The following is an 18179-nucleotide window of genomic DNA, read 5'->3' as shown; positions in this document are numbered from 1 at the left end:
CTTAAAATTGCTCGTCGATCACCACCCGCCCCCCTCCTCCCACCCCCACCCCTTTAGCAGCATTACGAAAGGCATTTGTTTGTTTGTTTGTTTGTTTGTTTGTTTGTTTGTTTGTGTGTGCGTGCGTGTGCGTGCAGTCGATATATTAGTATGATGTTTGATAATATTGTTAATTGGTCGATTCGTAAGCATTTCAATTGCATTGTTTTACATACGCTCGCGCGCGCGCGCGTGTGTGTGTACGCGAGTCAGTGAGTGAGTGAGTGAGTGAGAGAGAGAGAGAGAGAGAGAGAGAGAGAGAGAGAGAAAGAGAATTGTACTTTTAATCTTTTCTATCATCTTTTTTATATCGTCAATTGACTACTGCGAGACCGAAACGCTACAAATTAAATGCGAACTACTCTTTACTCAGAAACTGTGCCGCCTAGTTGAATTTGTCCTGTCTTTCACGTCTTTTGCATGCATAAGGAAATCATTGAGGCTCGTTCGTTATTGCGAGAGAGTACGTTGGTAAAAAAAAAAAAATCGTCTGTAAATGCATAAGACGATAGACGGAACTTATCGTAATAGTACTGAAAATAATGTGACTCGTTTATATTTCATAATGCCAAAACATTATATTACCAAATGATCAACGATAGTCGATGTAACATTATGCGAAATATTTGCGAATAATCGAAATCTCAAACTAACCATATAATCGTAAAATGGAAGATTATTGCTTGTAATGTTAGATTTTAGGCAAAGAATAGCGTGCGCCCGCATTTGAAATTCCATCGTATAACATTATTTGTTAATATATTTCATTAGCAGCACACTGTAATGTAAATGTGACGAAAATAGTGTTGTATAAAGTTTTGCTAAGAATAGTTTCGGCAAGATACATACGTAGATGCCCGTAATATAATTATTTGGTACGGAGTTCTACCTTATCTCTACCGTTTCGCCCGACATCTTAAATCCCTAAATGTCACTTAGCAACTTTGTATACTAAAAGTTCAGTTCCCACATTCTCCTCATATTTCCAGCCCAACCTGGCATATACGCGCATGTATGCAAATGTATATGTATATAGTTAAAATAGCATGTCCATATTAACATGTCAATATTCTCAACAAGATGACAAGCTCAAGTTCAAAGTAGGTTTCCGTACGTCGTGCATCTTTGTTGAATGACTTATTGAACTTTGGTATTTTACATCCTCGGTGTTATATTACGAGTGCCCGGCAGTTTGTTAATTACAACGGAGAATTTTATCAGAGCATCATGAAATTTGAAACAACCTGTCCCTTGCCATTACTATTTATAATACAACTTTGGACTCTACATTTTTATAACAATGCTATTACGAGTCTAGACTCGCATTACACGAGCTTGTTAAAATTTTTCTTACAAAGGGACATTTTCCCTGCCCCTTACTGAATGACGGCAGGGCAGAGATAAAAGCGAAAGAAAGGCACGCGTTATAAGAAATGTGAATTTCACGGAAACGTCAATTTCAACCAAAGTCCCCTCCTTTCGTATTAAAATGCGCAATGGCAGTTGCTATTCAGTTCCATTAACAAACAAGCAAACTAGCGGGGAAAAGGCATTTCAAACTACTAATGCGCGCTACTATTATTATTGGAATAATACGTCGAACCAAAAGTCCCATTATCTTGTAATGTCCTTACGTATTCGTCAACGTGAAACTCGCCATCGTGAAATGCCAAGGACTCGGAAAGTTGGTCGGAAAAATACGTCAAGCTCGAGCTTCGAATCGCAAGTTAATAAAAAAACATAATTAACGCGATATGTAATTTTTCCGTAAAAAAATCTTTGCCCGGCGGGGGGGGGGGGGTCGTGGAGCGATTGGTTGGTCGATCGGTCGAGGCAGAACCTACGGAACCGGGGGACGAGTGCATTATCCAGTCTATAAATACGACTGGGTGCCCCGAGTTATTGGAAATTGTAGAGAGGAGAAGCAAGGTGCACACTAAAATCAGTGCAGTCGATGAAGGTACAGGAAGTAATGGGGTTTTGGAAGTGGGGGAACGAGGCCGACTCGGTGGACAGAGAATTGACTTGCGGCACAATTGTATTTCGCCGACTCCCGCCGTCGCCAGTTCACTATTGACAAATTCGCCTTACTCTCTCTTTTCGATCTAAAAATATCGGGCTAATGCACGAAGATGGATGGCATCGTCTTGACACGGGGCCTTTTTCCAGCAGTAGTACTCTCCTCACGGGCGGGTGGGTGGGGGGAGGGCGACCGCTTAAAATACATGTGGTACGGCTGATGGATGGGGTGAGGGTGGGGGGAATGGAAGGAGGATAGGCACGCGCCGCTCATCACCACCCCCAACGTCTCCCATTCAACTTAGACTCGTCGACCTGCATAGTCCAATACTCCCCGACGCTCGATTTTCAACACGCTGCTACAAGGAGGGGGATGGAGGAGGGGGGCGGCTTCATGAGTCCGCTCGAAATGAATAATTGTTCGGGAGTGGAGAAAGGCCGCGACATGAGTCCGCGTGCGGACCCACGGAACCTTAAACGGGAAAATTTTTTTACTGGGGTGCGGTTCCTCGGCTATGAGGTTGTATGCTATTAAGCAACGAACCAGGTTGGCCGAGTTTGCCAGTGTTTTCGAGGGCGCCACGTTCGATTATCGTCAGAGCGAATGGAATTCCCGTGGGGCCGCTCCCTTAACCGACTCCTTGCTATCGGAACCCGTGCACGAGCTGCATCCGCAATGAGGGGCTTGTCATTTCACGTATTACACCAATGCAGGGGAATGGGTGGCGGGGGCCTGAGAGAGGAGCCCCACGGAGGGGCCGAAGCGAACGCTCGAGCTCCCGGAAGTGCGAATGCCGCAGGGCAATGCGGATCGAAAACAGCGCGAGCAGGTTGCGGTGGCGATGCGGCTCGGGCTGTCGGTACACCATAGGCCTTGGCACGCGCGTACCGCGCGATAACACACTCGAAGGCGTTAGAGCCAGTGGCGCGAGGGTGAAGTGTGGTGGGGTGATCGGAGGCCGTAATGTAGGGTGCAGTGGCCTGGCATCCGAGCGGAGGGGCGCTTTTCCGGATCGATATCGTACGGCTGTTTCACCGGGGGGGGGGGTGTCGTCGATCGTCCGACCATCGCCACCTCTGGCGGGCCGTTCCCGAAGAGAGTCATCGGCCCCGCGCCTGCGTGCGCGAGGAAACGAGGAGGCATTGGGGCGCGAGATGATACCCTCGCTGCGGGGCAGTGTCGCGTCCTGGACCCACCCGGTAGTCCTCCAGCTCGCCCGAGTTTCTCTCTCTCTCTCTCTCTCTCTCTTTCTCTCTATCTCTCTCTCTAATTCTCCATCTCAACTTCCTTACTCACTTTTCCTACACGAATCGCCCATTGTGGGGATGCTGCGCGCCGTAAAATCGTCCGCCATCCCGCGTCTCACCGTACGCGCAAGCTTTCCTCGAGGGATAAACAATGCGTAGGAGGTGATCGCAGCTCGATCGGCATACACATTTGCACATTGCAAAATCACATTTGGTCGGCTACGGGGAGAAATGGGAGGAGGAGGAGGAGGGTGAGGAGGGTGAGGAGGGTGAGGATAAGAACGAGGACGATAAGGACGATGACGACGATGAAGACGACGACGACGAAGATGAGTATGACCGTGACATCGTCAAGTCTTAATATTAGTCGGTGTAATAAATGAGGGACTCCGGTCGACACGGCCAGAAGGTTAGCCTGGCGATGCGATGTTGACGCGCCGCAACGGCCACTGCCGCCAACACTGCCGCCAACACTGCCACCACTGCCGCCACTGCCGCCGCCACCGCCACCGCCACCGCCGTCGCCGTCGTCGTCGTCGGCGTCGTCGTGCTCGCTGTCTCCCATACGCGTGTCTCTCGCGGTTCCTGCCAAGTCCAAGTTGCCTCCCTACCGCCCGTTAATCGGCGCCTCACGCCTACCACGACGACTCGACGTAACTTCAAGTCGTCGGCAGGGCAACGGTCGTCGGTCGTAAATTCGTGGCGCGTGGAGCCGTCCCTCGGACCCCGTCGGCCCATATGCCGCGAAGGTGAGGATACGACAGCTCGAGATGCGAGCTCGAGACTTAGCCGAATGGCTTGTAAACGTAAACGGAAAAAGTAGCGAACGTTGAGTGAGAAAAAGAGTGCGTGCGTGCGTGCGTGCGTGCGTGCGTGCGTGCGTGCGTGCGTGCGTACAGTGGAGCAGTAAAGAACGGCGCCCGATAAACATAGCGGTGTAGCGGCGGGGCCGTGGTGTCGAAGGACCGACTTTTCGCGACTGCTGAGAAAAGACGCAATGCAGTAGCGCAGGACACGAAGGTTGTAACAACGACACGTCAGGGCGGAAGCAGCAGCTAAGCGCGCGACAAGGTAGCCGAGTCGCTTACGGCGATGATCGGATACAATCAGCACAATTCCGGCTATAACAAGCTTTTCACTCAGGTACGATCGGCCGCCCTAAGGAGCGAGAGACCGCAACTCCTCATTCTGGAATGAGGATCGAGTCTCGTGAACGAGCGTCTTATCGCTAATATGTCTGGTGTGGTGCATTGTATTGGCAATCTTGTAGTTTAGGAGGGGACTGCACTGCCGTCAGTGTTGGCGGCAATAAATTCTTAAGGCGAGCGTTTGTCCAAGAATTAAAAGTAAGCCGCGATTGTCAGTTACCGCTTAATTAATTTTGTTACGATAAGTTATAAGAAGGACATTAATCGATTGACGAGCTCGAGAATCCTAGGTATTCTTGCATCAATTGTAGTTACTTAATGTGAAATAGCATGGAGAGGCCGCATTGCGCTAACTTCATTCAATTGATTCGTTGATGATATTACGTGCCTACTCTCATTGATGCTATGAGCACCGCAAAATATCGTCCTTTCAGTCCTTTTTAAATTTTTATCCAGCCCGTATACGAGCTCTTCTCGCTTGTCCGTAAACGATGAAATATTCCTACGCGGCGCACACCGATTACAGACCACAAGATTTTATTACATTGTGGTTGTTCTTGCTCCCACAGATGCTCGATACTCGGCTGCGTGTATCATCATTATTAATGCGTAAATAATTAAAATACCACGGGGCGTCTGTACTTTGGACGTAACTGTCCTCCCGTAACGATGCCGTATCTTGATACACCGATCAGCCACCGACTAGCTAGTGCCGAGCGCGCGTGTGTGTTTGTGTGTATGTTTACACAATCACGGACACCTGTGCATCCACTTGCCCATTTCCATAACGCGAAACATCGGCAGGCATATGTGCCAGTGAATCTCCATTACCACCACCATCACCACCACCACCATCGCCACCACCACCACCACTACGACCACCACCACGACCACGACCACCATCATCACCACCATCACAACTACGACTACCATCAACACCCCCACCGCTACCACCACGAGCAATCTACAACAACCCATCCACTCCCTGTATACGTGACTTTCTCCTTCTATTTTCGAATATATTTTTTTTTTATTTATGTTATCATTACTTCTTTTGTTTTCCTTACATTTTCCTCTCGCGCCACACAGCCTCATCTGTCTTGATTTTAATCGCCGCTTCATCTCGACAAGAAACAAATGGACCGTTTCGGTTTTTCAGCTTTACTTAATTCTGTCTCGCACTCGATAAGGACAAAGGATGATTTCTTCACTTGGATTGACCTTCGACCGGATCCCCTCGAGAATTTCTCGTATATGTAAGCCCCATTTCAATCAAAATAACTGTCAGCCTTCACGGTAGTCTTGTCTTTTCCTCGACAATTATTCAAGTACAAATGCATAATAAGCTGGTTTTATGGAAAGAGATCATTTTCCATCTTAATCGGTCGACTACTTACCTTCTTAATTATCATTACTTCGTTTTTTTTTTTTTTTTTTTTTTTTTTTTTTTTTTGTCAAGTAGCATCGTGTCAGTGGGCCGAACAAAAATATTGAATATTTATAATTCATATCTATAAGCATTTATATTACTAAATTGGGTTTTTTTTCTTCTACCAATTAATAATTTATACGAGTTTGTATTAATCAGAGCTTTTCAGTCACGGCTGCGAAGTTTAAACGAATAATAGCAAATTAGTTTGTAATACAACGCTATGCAGATTAATGCATCGAGTGTTGCATTTTATCAAAGTAAACACATCGGATATTGAAATTGGAGATTACGTGCACAATGAAATGATACATTTGTCTTTTTCATTATCGGAGCTTCAAAATTTGTTCAACTCAAACGACCAGTTTGCCGTAAATTTACTTAATTATTTCTTAAAATTTTCTTAACATTATGCATAATGGCGTTAAATAAGAAATAAATTAAAAATTAAAATTAATTTTATTTCCAATTATCGTCATACAATATTTATCGTCTGATTTAATGTTCGCACTCAACAATTCGTTTGTACATTAGAATTTATAAATAGATCTAATGTAATTGGATAAACCGTGATTTAATTTGATTAAGTCGTTCATTATAATAATTGTGATAAATTCCAAATACATAAATAGCGCGAAAATATCGTAAAGCGATGCCGCGTATTCTGCTATACACATTGAGAAATTTGACATTTTCGCATGCGAGATTTATTGATAAAGTTATTCATTAAAATAAAATAAAAAAAAAATGATGGCAATCGATGGTAAAACGAAACTCTAAACAATTTTAAAGGGCACGAGATTTTCTCGGCAATTAGTAAATATTGCCACAGGTTATAAAATAAACAACGAAATAAACGTGTTTTTTTTTTGTTTTTTTTTTTATTTATTTATTTTCAAGAACGCGATAGGAAAATTTCATTACTTTTGTGTATGTTATTTTGTTTTTTGTCTTAATCCCATCAACGATGTATAAAGCGCATGGGAAGTGTATAGGACGAGTCAAGATGTTGCTATGACAACGACCTTTCCAGAGACCGAATAGTCGCCCAAAAATCAAATCCAATCATCCATGCCAAGAAACATACCTACCTTTTCATTTCCATTTTCTCGTTATGTTTTCTTGGCCCTTCTGCCCGCAGCTACTGAATTTTTATCTCTCAAGGTATATTTCGTTTCCGCGCGTCTTATTAAATTTCACAAAACCCGAGTTGCCGTCGACTGAGCCCGACTTGGCTAACAGTAAGAAAAGTAATAGCGATAATTGGAAGAGCGAGATAAGCTCGGCTTATTGGCGCTTCACAGAGTCCGTGAAACATTTTTTATTAGGAGGTTTTATATTACATTGCTGACATGCAAGACTTTGAAATATTTACTCACATTAACGTTTAATATCGTAATTAGTTACCTTACTTACGTAGTCAATGGTCAATTAATTTTTTTTTGCTCATTATTAATCCTTTACTTTTTGCGATCGAGGCCATTTGACGGACATGAAATATTAATAATTAAATTAGTTAAAAAACAAAGTCTTAGTGACAATTTTTACCGACTATTACATTAACTGCATTAACTCATCAGAGGCTCAAGAAATTCCATTGGATTTATAAAGAAAATTTCCACGGTAAGGTGTCATTGAATAGTGTTTCATAAGCAATTGTAAAAAGTAATTTAATATATTGAGTACAGTAGCACTTTCCATCAATCGAAGATCTCGGTTCGTTTAAGATATAGAAAATGTATTTTGTAATCTTTGCAAGGTTGTTGACAATTGCATAAAATTCATAATATTTAATTTCACAAGATATTTCGGATATTACGATTGATTGACGCGATACAGTCGAATGTCTGTAATAAAAACAAATTGTCATCTTATATACATATTTTTATTTATTTATTTATTTATTTATTTAATTTTTTTTTAAAAAGCTTAAAGATACGATATTAAATATTCTTCGTAATTAAAGGAATTTGTATGCAATATTGCAAATCTGTCAGTTTGAGCTTATTTCACTCGAAAGATCAATTATTTGCTGGTTGTAAGACAATCAATACTTGGTTTAACATTTATGGATTTTTTTTGCTTCTTCGCAATATCATCACCATATATTACGCTTATTAAAAATGAAAAAATAAATAAATAAGGGAATAAATAAAGTTGAGTAAAGTTCGTCGACCTTGGCATAATTACCGTTAGACATGCCACTCACCATTTAAAATGATATAAATTTGTATTTATAATTCCAATAAATGTGAATTAGGCCATCCAGTATTTATTTCTGCTTTGACAAATACATGCATACATACATTATATATATATAGTTATGATTACGAGCATATAAAATATGCTCCCTACGTGTATACACTTTTTTCTTCATCATTGTTATGAAAATTAATAATATTTGTGACCAACCGTTATCATTTGGATAATAAAAGTAGATGAAATACAACGAAATTGTAATAAAATTGTGTATTGAATTGTATAGAATCGTAATTGTTTTTATGGCGTGAGATAATTTGCGAGTACACGCGATTGTCTTATAAATCATCATAAAATATTACATCATTTAGTTGATAATTTATTCATAATATTAGTTAAACGACGTATATAAACAATTAAATATAATTTGCGTTGGTATTGGTACGTAACGACTACTAATGTCGTTTGCCGCGTCATAGTTCGTAGCTGTTAGCCATAAAATAATCGATACGTTAACAATCATAAAATTTACACTACCTGACATTAATTCGGCACATTGATAATCCCATAAATTAACAATAAGATTAGAATTTTGTAAATGGACCGACTTAATATTGTAAAAATGACGCGGTCGCATATTTATATTAATTTACTTTTTAACGATGTTATGAGGAGCGATGGGAGAGTGGAGTTATCGCTTTTACATGAAAAATCAATTTTGTGGTGTAACGCGTGTCAGCTGATGATTAAATAGTTCGCGTTAACTTTATCTCCTACATCGTTCGGCATTATAATTGAACACCACACATGGTTATTGAAAAACATTTCTTTCCACGAGCAATTATCGTATAAATGCGATAATTCAGTAGGGACGCAGAGCAGGTTAGTACACTGGGGTGGCTTGTCTCATTATTACCGAAAGAAGATAAAAATTGACCACCTAACGGTTTATGTAATTTTCTTCTCTACACTTAATTGTATTTCGTGCCCTTCCCTCCCAACTATCCCTCGTAGGCCGTCCCTCACAACGTTTCACATAAGGGAAATAATATCCGCGTCAAATCTTCATCGAACAGGTTGTAAATGTAGTCTTCGAACTGTTACTTCACTGTCCATCCGTCAGTCCATTACATTGTTCTCGTTCGTTGTCGTTTTGAAAAACTTTTGAAATTCTCATTATAGTTTAAAGAGGCATGGGAACGAAGCTTGACGAAAGCCTTATTAAGTCAATAGTCCAACAATATTGTTTAGAGGCCTTTGAGAAAGTTCGTAGTTTATACGTAGCGACATTTCTATTTGAAACATTATATAATTCACCATGTGCTTTGCAGTCGTTGCGACCAGAAATTGTCCACTGTATAATTAAAGAAGCAAAGAGCCGTGCAAAAGTTCCAATCGACAGTCAATGATAGACAATGTGATTATTATTAATGTCGTCGCATTAAAGAAGAAAAGCAAGAGAAGTAAGCAAGCAGAATAATGGATACTCGGCGACAAAATTTGAGATTCGCGAGTCGATGTTGTTGCCACTCGCGGCACTCCATCCTCCAATCCATCCAAAATCTCCCCAATCTCGAGTTTTATATATTTTAGAAAAATTACTTGCCAAACAATTTTAACTTGACAAACGCCCTTTCAATCACCATAACTTTCAATAAATTCGAGATATTATATACATGATATTCCCATACGAGAAATATTTATTCCATTCAAGGATTTTAATTTCAATTCCGACTAGTTGTTGTTGCGCTAATGTTGCATCAAATATGATTTGCCCGTGGATGATTGGCCCGTCCGGCTCTAACTAGCCCGTGTCCCGGTACTTGTAAAGTCGTGGTTGCGGCCATTTGTACAGCTTACTGCCAGGTCGACTTGGCCGCCAAAATGGCGACCGCGCCAAATATGGCCAATAACATGTGCCGTGCGTGTGTGTCGTGCACGCCAAAACGGTAAATCGATGAAACGCGTGCAAGGATCCGCGTGGTACGGGATCGGCCTCGCCGAGATTAAACTTCTTCGGGACATTCGGTGTCGCTGGCCCGTGGACCCCTCCTCCTCCTCCCCCTCCCCCTCCCCCTCCCCCACGCATTTGTCGAAAAACGTTCAAGTCGGTAGTACACACGTGTGTATGCACAGGCAAAAAAGCTCTGTGTATTGTATGGCGACGAATCGAGTATTGCGCGAAACATTTTAATTCGCGAAAAAGATCATCTTCATTCTGAAATGTCATTTAAGAATATCATTAGCGCCACTAATGTTAAGCGAGCGTAGATTCCCCATTTTCATTCGTTATTAGCAATTCTGCTCATTTTGAACGAAACAAAGTATTCAATTTAATAGTAATAAACACAATTTCGAAATTAAATTCCCTACGCAAAATTAATTGGAATTGTTATGCATGATGAAACCATTTGTTTATTAGCTTTCAAAAATTGCTCATACGTTGACCTCGAAGGGTAAATGTCTTTAGATTTGTAGTTTTCTACCAATCTAATACGGAAACAATTTACCAATGATGATAATTAAATTATATAAATTGAAACGATTATAGGAACAATATAATATAACTATATCGCCTTCATTCGTATATATATTTTACCGAAAACTTTGCAATTAAATGAGTTAATAGGCAGCAATTATGCAAATATTCCCTGCAAATATAATTCACTAATGATTACGATGTATGCGCACGCACACGCATATAGGGGCTACGAACGCTACGTATAAACTTGATTGAATAGCCAATGCAGATTTATAGAGTATAGGAGCATTTTACTTTCTTATTAGCTCTGGTAGCCATCGATAATTTCAGGCAATAAGATAAAATCTCCTGCCGTGAATCAACATTTATAAAATATTTATTTATTTCTTAGCGTAAATTACGAGTATAAATATATTATCCGCTAAAGTAGATAGAACTTGCAGGCCAACTTTTCGCTCGACGCTTTCGAATTTAGTCTTGGACAGTACACAGAGCAATAAATTATCGTGATTTAAATTCAGCAGCCTACATTATTGTGAAAATAATAACAAGTATGAGAATTTAGCTCGATACTAAGCTCCTCTACGCTTCTTAGCGAATAGAGCGACGTTAAAACTGTGTTTCGCAGAAGAAGAGAAAGTGTAAGAAAAAGAAATGAAGGAAAGAAAAATAAATGAATTGGCGAAAGCATAGGGTAGAACTTGTTGTAGTGTATATATATATCTACTAAGACATCTTTACTAGTCCAAGGTATAAAAAATTAATCGATACATGTTTCAGGGCTCGGCGGACTCGAACTACTCACAGCCGAGCTCCGATCTCTCGCTGGACGAAGAGAAAGAAAGCTTACGCCGCGAGAAGGAAAGGGATGCCCTCACTTTACTCGACAGAGCCAGGGTGAGTTTATCTGTTCTCTTTCTAACTTTTTTCATTATTCTTTGTGTTTTTTCTTTTTTTTTTTTTTTTGCTTTGTTTTTGTTGTTGTTGTTATTATTATTATTATTATTTCATTTCGCTTATACTACCTTCTCCGGCTCGGAATATCAAATCGCTTTACCCGCCCCGTGAGATTACAAAATTAGGTCTTGGTTTATTTCGTGCGGACCTTCCTTCCAGCCAAAGGTTCAAAATTTATTATACGAGTCTCGTGGACTGATGTTACGTCGTATCGCGTTTCATTAAGCGGAATTCGTACGACCGTAAAGCGAGTCGCAGTTGTTTGACCGTATTTGCTTTAGAAAAAACTGCCATTAGATATAAATATAAGCTCTCTCGGGTCGTGATATATGGTGCGCGACGTGGCGGTGGAGCGTGGTGGAGCGGAGCGGAGTGGGGCGGGGCGTGGCGGGGGCTGGGAGGAGGAGGCTTTTAAAATGGAATGTAATGTAGAACAGGAAATAGGAATAATGGATAAAAGAAAAAGCGGCGATAAAGCAGACTTACGCGGCTTATAAGATAGATGCTCGCGAGTTATTGGACGGAAGATTGCCGTTTGAAAAAAGCACTTCCGAAATTCCGCACAACTTCATTTACAAATAATAATCGAGTCTTGGTGAAAGAAAATTTTGTCGCGTTTATTATTCGCCGCCTTGCATTTCTCTTTCGATCTTCACTGCTACTTCCGCATCTTATAAAAGATAATCGAGCCGAAAGAGAGAGAGAGAGAGAGAGAGAGAGAGAGAGAGAGAGAGACGATAATCCTTCCTTATACACTAATGGATCGACTCTTCTCAACGTTCGAGCTATTTTAAGAAGAAAGCAGCGCCCGATGATAGAAATACATTTTCTTTATTCAAAAGCTCATTTGGTGAAAAATATTTCTCGCGACGGCCTATTCACGTTTTTAGATAAATTTCACGTTGCACTATCGAGATATTAAAATAAAATTTTCTATCCTCTTTCGCTTAAATTTAGAAATCATTATTATGTAAAATTATTCCGTAACGCGCAATATTTTTATATCGGTCAATTAATGTGTATGTAAATTATTGTATTAAATTCATTAAATGATACTTGGACACAGGGCGGTATATCAATATATACGGTAAAGATCGAAATACACACTAAATATACCTTTACACTAAATATAGTCTCAAGTATTTGATATATTTATATGGAGAGATAATAAAAGTAGCGGCACTATAAATCCAAACAATTACATTTCAATAATTTATATTTCCTCGCGTATTGTATGGCTGGTGGCAGCCTAGAAAAGAATACTACATAACATTGTATTGCCAATCGTTTAATGCCCTGCGGAGCTACGGATAAGAGGCCGTCACGCGATATCGTTATTATTTAAAAGGAAATTTTGAATTTCTCCCCACAGATGAAGCCAGTAGCGTTTGCAGTGCGAACGAATGTCAGCTACGATGGATCCTTGGATGACGACAAGCCCTTTCATAATTCTATCATTAGTTTCGAAGTTCGAGACTTTCTTTACATCAAGGTAACATAGAAAAGCATGCGATCGCATCATCTTTCATCTCCATGCCATGTACGATCTTGGGATTCGCTCGAATGTATTAAATATCTCAATAGTTAAGCTGATTAGCGAAAATTTAATGAAGCTGTTGTAATTGATAGATTATATACCGAGAGCAAAGTTATTAATATACATATAAAAGTCATATGATTTAGCTACTCGTAATAGGCGCCTAACGGATTAGTTCGTCGATGCAATTAGGCAAACGTATGAGGGCGGTCGAAGCGCGGTGAGGGGGATTGGTGAGGGGGATTGGTGGTGGGGATGGGAGAGAAAAGAGATTTAGCAATTAATGTTAGCAAATAATATACGTAATTTACATATTTTTTTGACAATTAACTAATATGGCTAAATTACGATCAAATTTCGCGTTCCCATTGATTGCTGCGATAACGCGTTATACTTATGAATTACCCTTAATATATGCGACGCGCAACACTTGTGCATTTTTAATTATTCGTTTAATCTACGAGTACGGATATTATTGCACGTTCACGGCTATACATTCATAATTGTAATAATCTATTATGAAGCGAATCTAAGTCTTCGGGGCTAATATTACAAGAGACTTTATAAGCGCAGAAATGAAAAATTGCCAGACGCCGTCCTATAACGCGGCTTAACGTTCCGTGATTAACGAAATTGTGGCCTCGCGTGTAATTGTCATCTTTTGCTGTCTCATTCAATCACCAACAATCGTGCAGCAAAGTACTTTTATCCCAATCCCACGAGTGCTCATCGATCGCGCGCGTCAAATTCAATCAGCCGAAGCGATCGATCGACGCTAATGGGAAGGAGAATCTCTCCTCGGGCAATAATAATAAATGCCAGGACGAAAGTCTAATAAATAAATACACTCGCGTGTCGAGTGGTGTGCACGATTTTGTGGGGCTAAAGCGAGGGTGGACAGAGCAGCTAAATCATATGATCGGCGATTAAGGGATGCATGACCCGCCAGCGCGGCAACGAGTCACGAGGGTTGAACGCGAGAGCGTAAAGGAAAACTTGGTTCGGAGTTGCTGGCTCGCGGGTTAGCCGGTTAGCGGGGCGCGGGCAGGAGGGATTTGAGTATCTAAGGAAGCGAAGGTTCTGACGTGCCCGTTCGTATTGTTTGCCGGTGCGCAGGAGAAGTACGACGCCAACTGGTGGATCGGGAGGCACGTGAAGGAGGGCTGCGAGGTCGGCTTCATACCCTCGCCGACGAAGCTGGACGCCATGAAAATCCATTCGAGCGGGGCACGCGGTACCAAGCTCGCCTATTCGAGTGCACGCGGAGGGTCTTCGGGGAACCTTGGTGAGAGCGGTATGCCCTCACGAGGTTCCACACCGCCCACACCAGGTAGCCCCATGTACAACCTGTCGGTTCTCGTGCTACTTGTTTTACTTTAAACTTGTCCAAATTGTACATGTGACTCGAGAGAGATTTGTTTTATTGTTTTTGGCTCAATGTATCGCTACTTACGTAACTTGTATTTTAAATGTAAATCTTGATCAGTCGTGCAATTTTTTATGTGTACGTTAAATACGAGATTAATCGTCTATTTGCCAAATTTGTCTCTTAACTCTAGTATATATAAAGTACCGTACATGTCTAACTGTGTCTATCTATCCGTCTCTATCTATCTAATTATACACCCGACTAGTGACACACACGCGCGCCCGCAAGTGTGTACGTGTACGTACGTATGTATGCCTATGTGCCCACATGAATACGTACATCTCTCTCTTTAATCAACGAAATTTAGAGTCGTAACCTCGAAGACCCTCGAGGTAGTGATTTTTTGAGTTTTCGATCGGTAGTGGCGATCGATGGCGTGCAATTGCTCTATCGAATTCATTTAGAGCTGATGACTAATACGACGCGACTTCACACTCGCATCTACATCTCATTCTCAAATAATATCAACAGCCGTAATGTTTACATGAAATTTGTTTATAATAAAGCGAGGGAGCCTCATCCTTGATCGAGGCTCCTTAATAATTTTCTATTCACTTTTTGTATTCCTAGTCCCCTTATCTGTTGTCTTTTTTTTTTTTTTTTTTTTTTTTTTTTTTTTTTTTTTTTTTTTTTTTTTTTTTTTTTTATATATATATATTACTAATTAATTCAAGTTATGCTCGTGCAAGAATTCTATTTTATTCCTTGTTATTGTTTTCATTCGATTTACTGTAAACGGCAGTCTAATGCAAATGCTAATGTTACTTTTATTGACTCAAAATCCTCGTACAATTATTAAATTTACTTGCCATACCTGGTGAAAAATGATGATTATTTGCATAAAACTATAGACGCGTGTAAATGATATAACCATTTTTATCAAAATTTTTATCAAAACATGTTAATATCAACAACAACAAAATAAATAAATAAAAAAAAAACAAAACAAAACGAAAATTTAACTTACATTTTATTGCAAACGGAAAAATAGTTCTACTAAAAATAATTTATATATTCGCAATCGAAAATTAAAATATAGATTCAAGGCTTTCCTCTTCTAAAATGAGAATGTCAAATATTTATTAAAATTTCAAAGTTCAATTTCAAAAACCATTTTAAACATATGCATCATTATAATTTATATTTGAATGTGATGTTAAGTGCAGCATTTTCTATTCGCTTTACAAAAAATAGAATAAGCACAATTTGCATTTGGAATAGTAATGTCAATGAGCTTCCCCAACAGCCAAAATCATTTATAATTAGAAGTAATTGGTCGACAACTACATTATTCCTATCAACAAGCCGTGAATAATTATTTCAAATTGCGATGCATCTTAATCTAATTCAATTTACTATTATACATCTTTTACTCATTGCCACTCTTCATTATCTTAATCACATTTGCAAAAGATAATCAATAATACATATATTTATACGAATATAATAATTCAACGCCTCTAACGCTACGTCCAACCTAAATTGAAAGTCTTGATATTTATTTCAGTGAGTGCATACATTGTTTTTTACCAGGAAATTATGTCAATGTTCGTTTGTGTGTTAAATGCATAATTTTCGTCTATATGTATATTGGGTAAAATTTCTGTAATTATTATTATTATTATTATTATTATTATTATTATTATTATCATCATCATCATCATCATCATCATCATCATCATCATCATCATCATCATCATCATCATCATCATCATCATCATCATCATCATCATCATCATCATCATCATCATCATCATCATCATCATCATTATTATTATTATTATTATTATTATTATTATCATCATCATCGTTGATACTATTATTATTAACCTTCCGTAATTATCACCGTGATCGTGATCATTATTATTATGTTCTTTTATGTTTTATATCGATATTATCGTCATTGAAATCGATTGCAATCACTATTGGCTATAATTTACTTTTACCAATCATTCATTTGTATTATTAATTTGGCCAAACGAGCAGTACATTTTTATGTAAGAGCCTTAATTTTTTTTTTTTTTTTTTTTTTTTTTTTTTTTTTTCTATCTTTCTTTCTTTCTTTCTTTTTGTGGAAAAAGTGCCAAGAAGATCATGGTAATAGTAAATAATTGTAAACGTTACGAATCTCATGTATTAATCTCATTGGCGTTTTGTTAATGCTATGTTGAACAATGTCATGAAAATGTCACTTTCATCATCCTGCATCCTTAATACATAACATAACATTATTAGATATTTGTGCTTTGGTAATGGAGTTGAGCTAGTAATATCATGTAAGCAATAACTGCTCGCTTATTATCGTATTTACCAATACTTATCGAGCACCGAGATTTCGTACAACTGGATTTCGTACAACTGAATTGGCCAGCGTTATGCAAGATCGGCCAATCGACTGATGAAAATCCAGAGTACAAAATTGACACGTCAACGCTTTACGGCATCGGTAATACGCTCGCATGGCTTTATCAATTATCGATTACGTAGTCTGCATTGCATGCACTAAGCGTGTTTAACGTTAAATGATACGAGGAGGAAGTACTACGAAGATTTTTGGTCTCTCGCCAGGTGATGACAACGATAGCGTCGGCAACATCCGTCCTGGTAGAGCGATGCTGACTCCTCCAGCCAAGGAGAAGCGGATGAACTTTTTTAAGAAGACGGTAAAAAGTTTAAGACGAACTTTCATCTAATATTACTATCGCGCGTATTAACTATTTTCATGCCTCGTAAAATCAGTAAATCTGTGTTATCTACTTGACCGTAGATGAGAAATAATCTCATGAATTAGTATGACGTAGGCAAAGTTTTATTTTCTTCATCGGCTGTGCCCTCGTCTATAAGCTCTATATATATATATATATATATATATATATATATTCTATAAGCTCACTGTGTGCGTGTGCGTGTGCGTGTGCGTGCGCGTGTGTTCGGTAAACTCACTTTTGTACAATGAGTCTGTCGAGCATAGCGGTGGACGTTTGTTTGGTTAGCTTCGAAAGTACTTTAGATAAATCCTAGAAATTCGATAAGAGGAGAACTTTTCGTGTCAAGCCTCCGCGTGGCTTATTGGGCTTTATTAGCGCGTCGTCTCGCTATCAATCGACAGCTCCAAATAAAATAATATAATCTCGGCACAAATCATCACAAATTCTCGGCTCCGAGGCTACATCTTATTGTGAAATATTTATATGAAAAGGCGGTAACGTTAAATAACCGGCACCACCGACCAAACGAAATTTCTTCATAATAATAATAATAATTATTATTATTATACGCGATGATTGGTTTTAGCCCTTGGAATTTCTAGGATTCTCAATGGTTATCAAATATCGTAATTCAAGCGTGGATAACATTTTGGTTGACATTTTTGTTGACGTTTGTGTTGACATTTTTGTTGACGTTTTTGTTGACATTTTGGTCAACTATTTTTTACTACTATTATTATTATGTCGTTTTATTACGACAACAGTTCGAGAGCTCGCATCTTTTGTAAATATGTATTTTGTGATTAATGTCTACGGAATAACAATGCTCAAAGCGAAAGCTCGAGCCCGAAATATTTTCAATTTTCTACACGTAGCGCAAAATACGCAAATATGGACAAAAGAGTGGCGGTGCGAAAGCTGGTAGAAGGCCAGTAGTAGATTTTTAGTACTAGATTCTTTTTTTTGGTTTTTTTTTTGTTTTAG

The 18179-nt window shown here is 39.4% G+C and overlaps 1 protein-coding gene across 1 annotated transcript in view; it reads left to right on the top strand.

The window, feature by feature from the left end:
- The window catches only part of Ca-beta (Calcium channel protein beta subunit), a 105831-nt gene that overhangs the window by 75759 nt on the left and 11893 nt on the right, over positions 1-18179 (top strand). Inside the window, exons 3-6 of the mRNA XM_011502904.1 lie at positions 11345-11461; positions 12894-13013; positions 14175-14388; positions 17056-17150. Coding sequence (XP_011501206.1) covers positions 11345-11461; positions 12894-13013; positions 14175-14388; positions 17056-17150 — 546 coding nt within the window. The remainder of the gene's footprint in view (positions 1-11344; positions 11462-12893; positions 13014-14174; positions 14389-17055; positions 17151-18179) is intronic.

This window comes from Ceratosolen solmsi, unplaced genomic scaffold, assembly GCF_000503995.2.
Source record: "Ceratosolen solmsi marchali unplaced genomic scaffold, CerSol_1.0 scaffold10, whole genome shotgun sequence".
Classification (NCBI taxonomy): Eukaryota; Metazoa; Arthropoda; class Insecta; order Hymenoptera; family Agaonidae; genus Ceratosolen; species Ceratosolen solmsi.
Note: the sequence above shows the minus strand (reverse complement) of the source record. Positions and strands in the feature narration are given on the sequence as shown.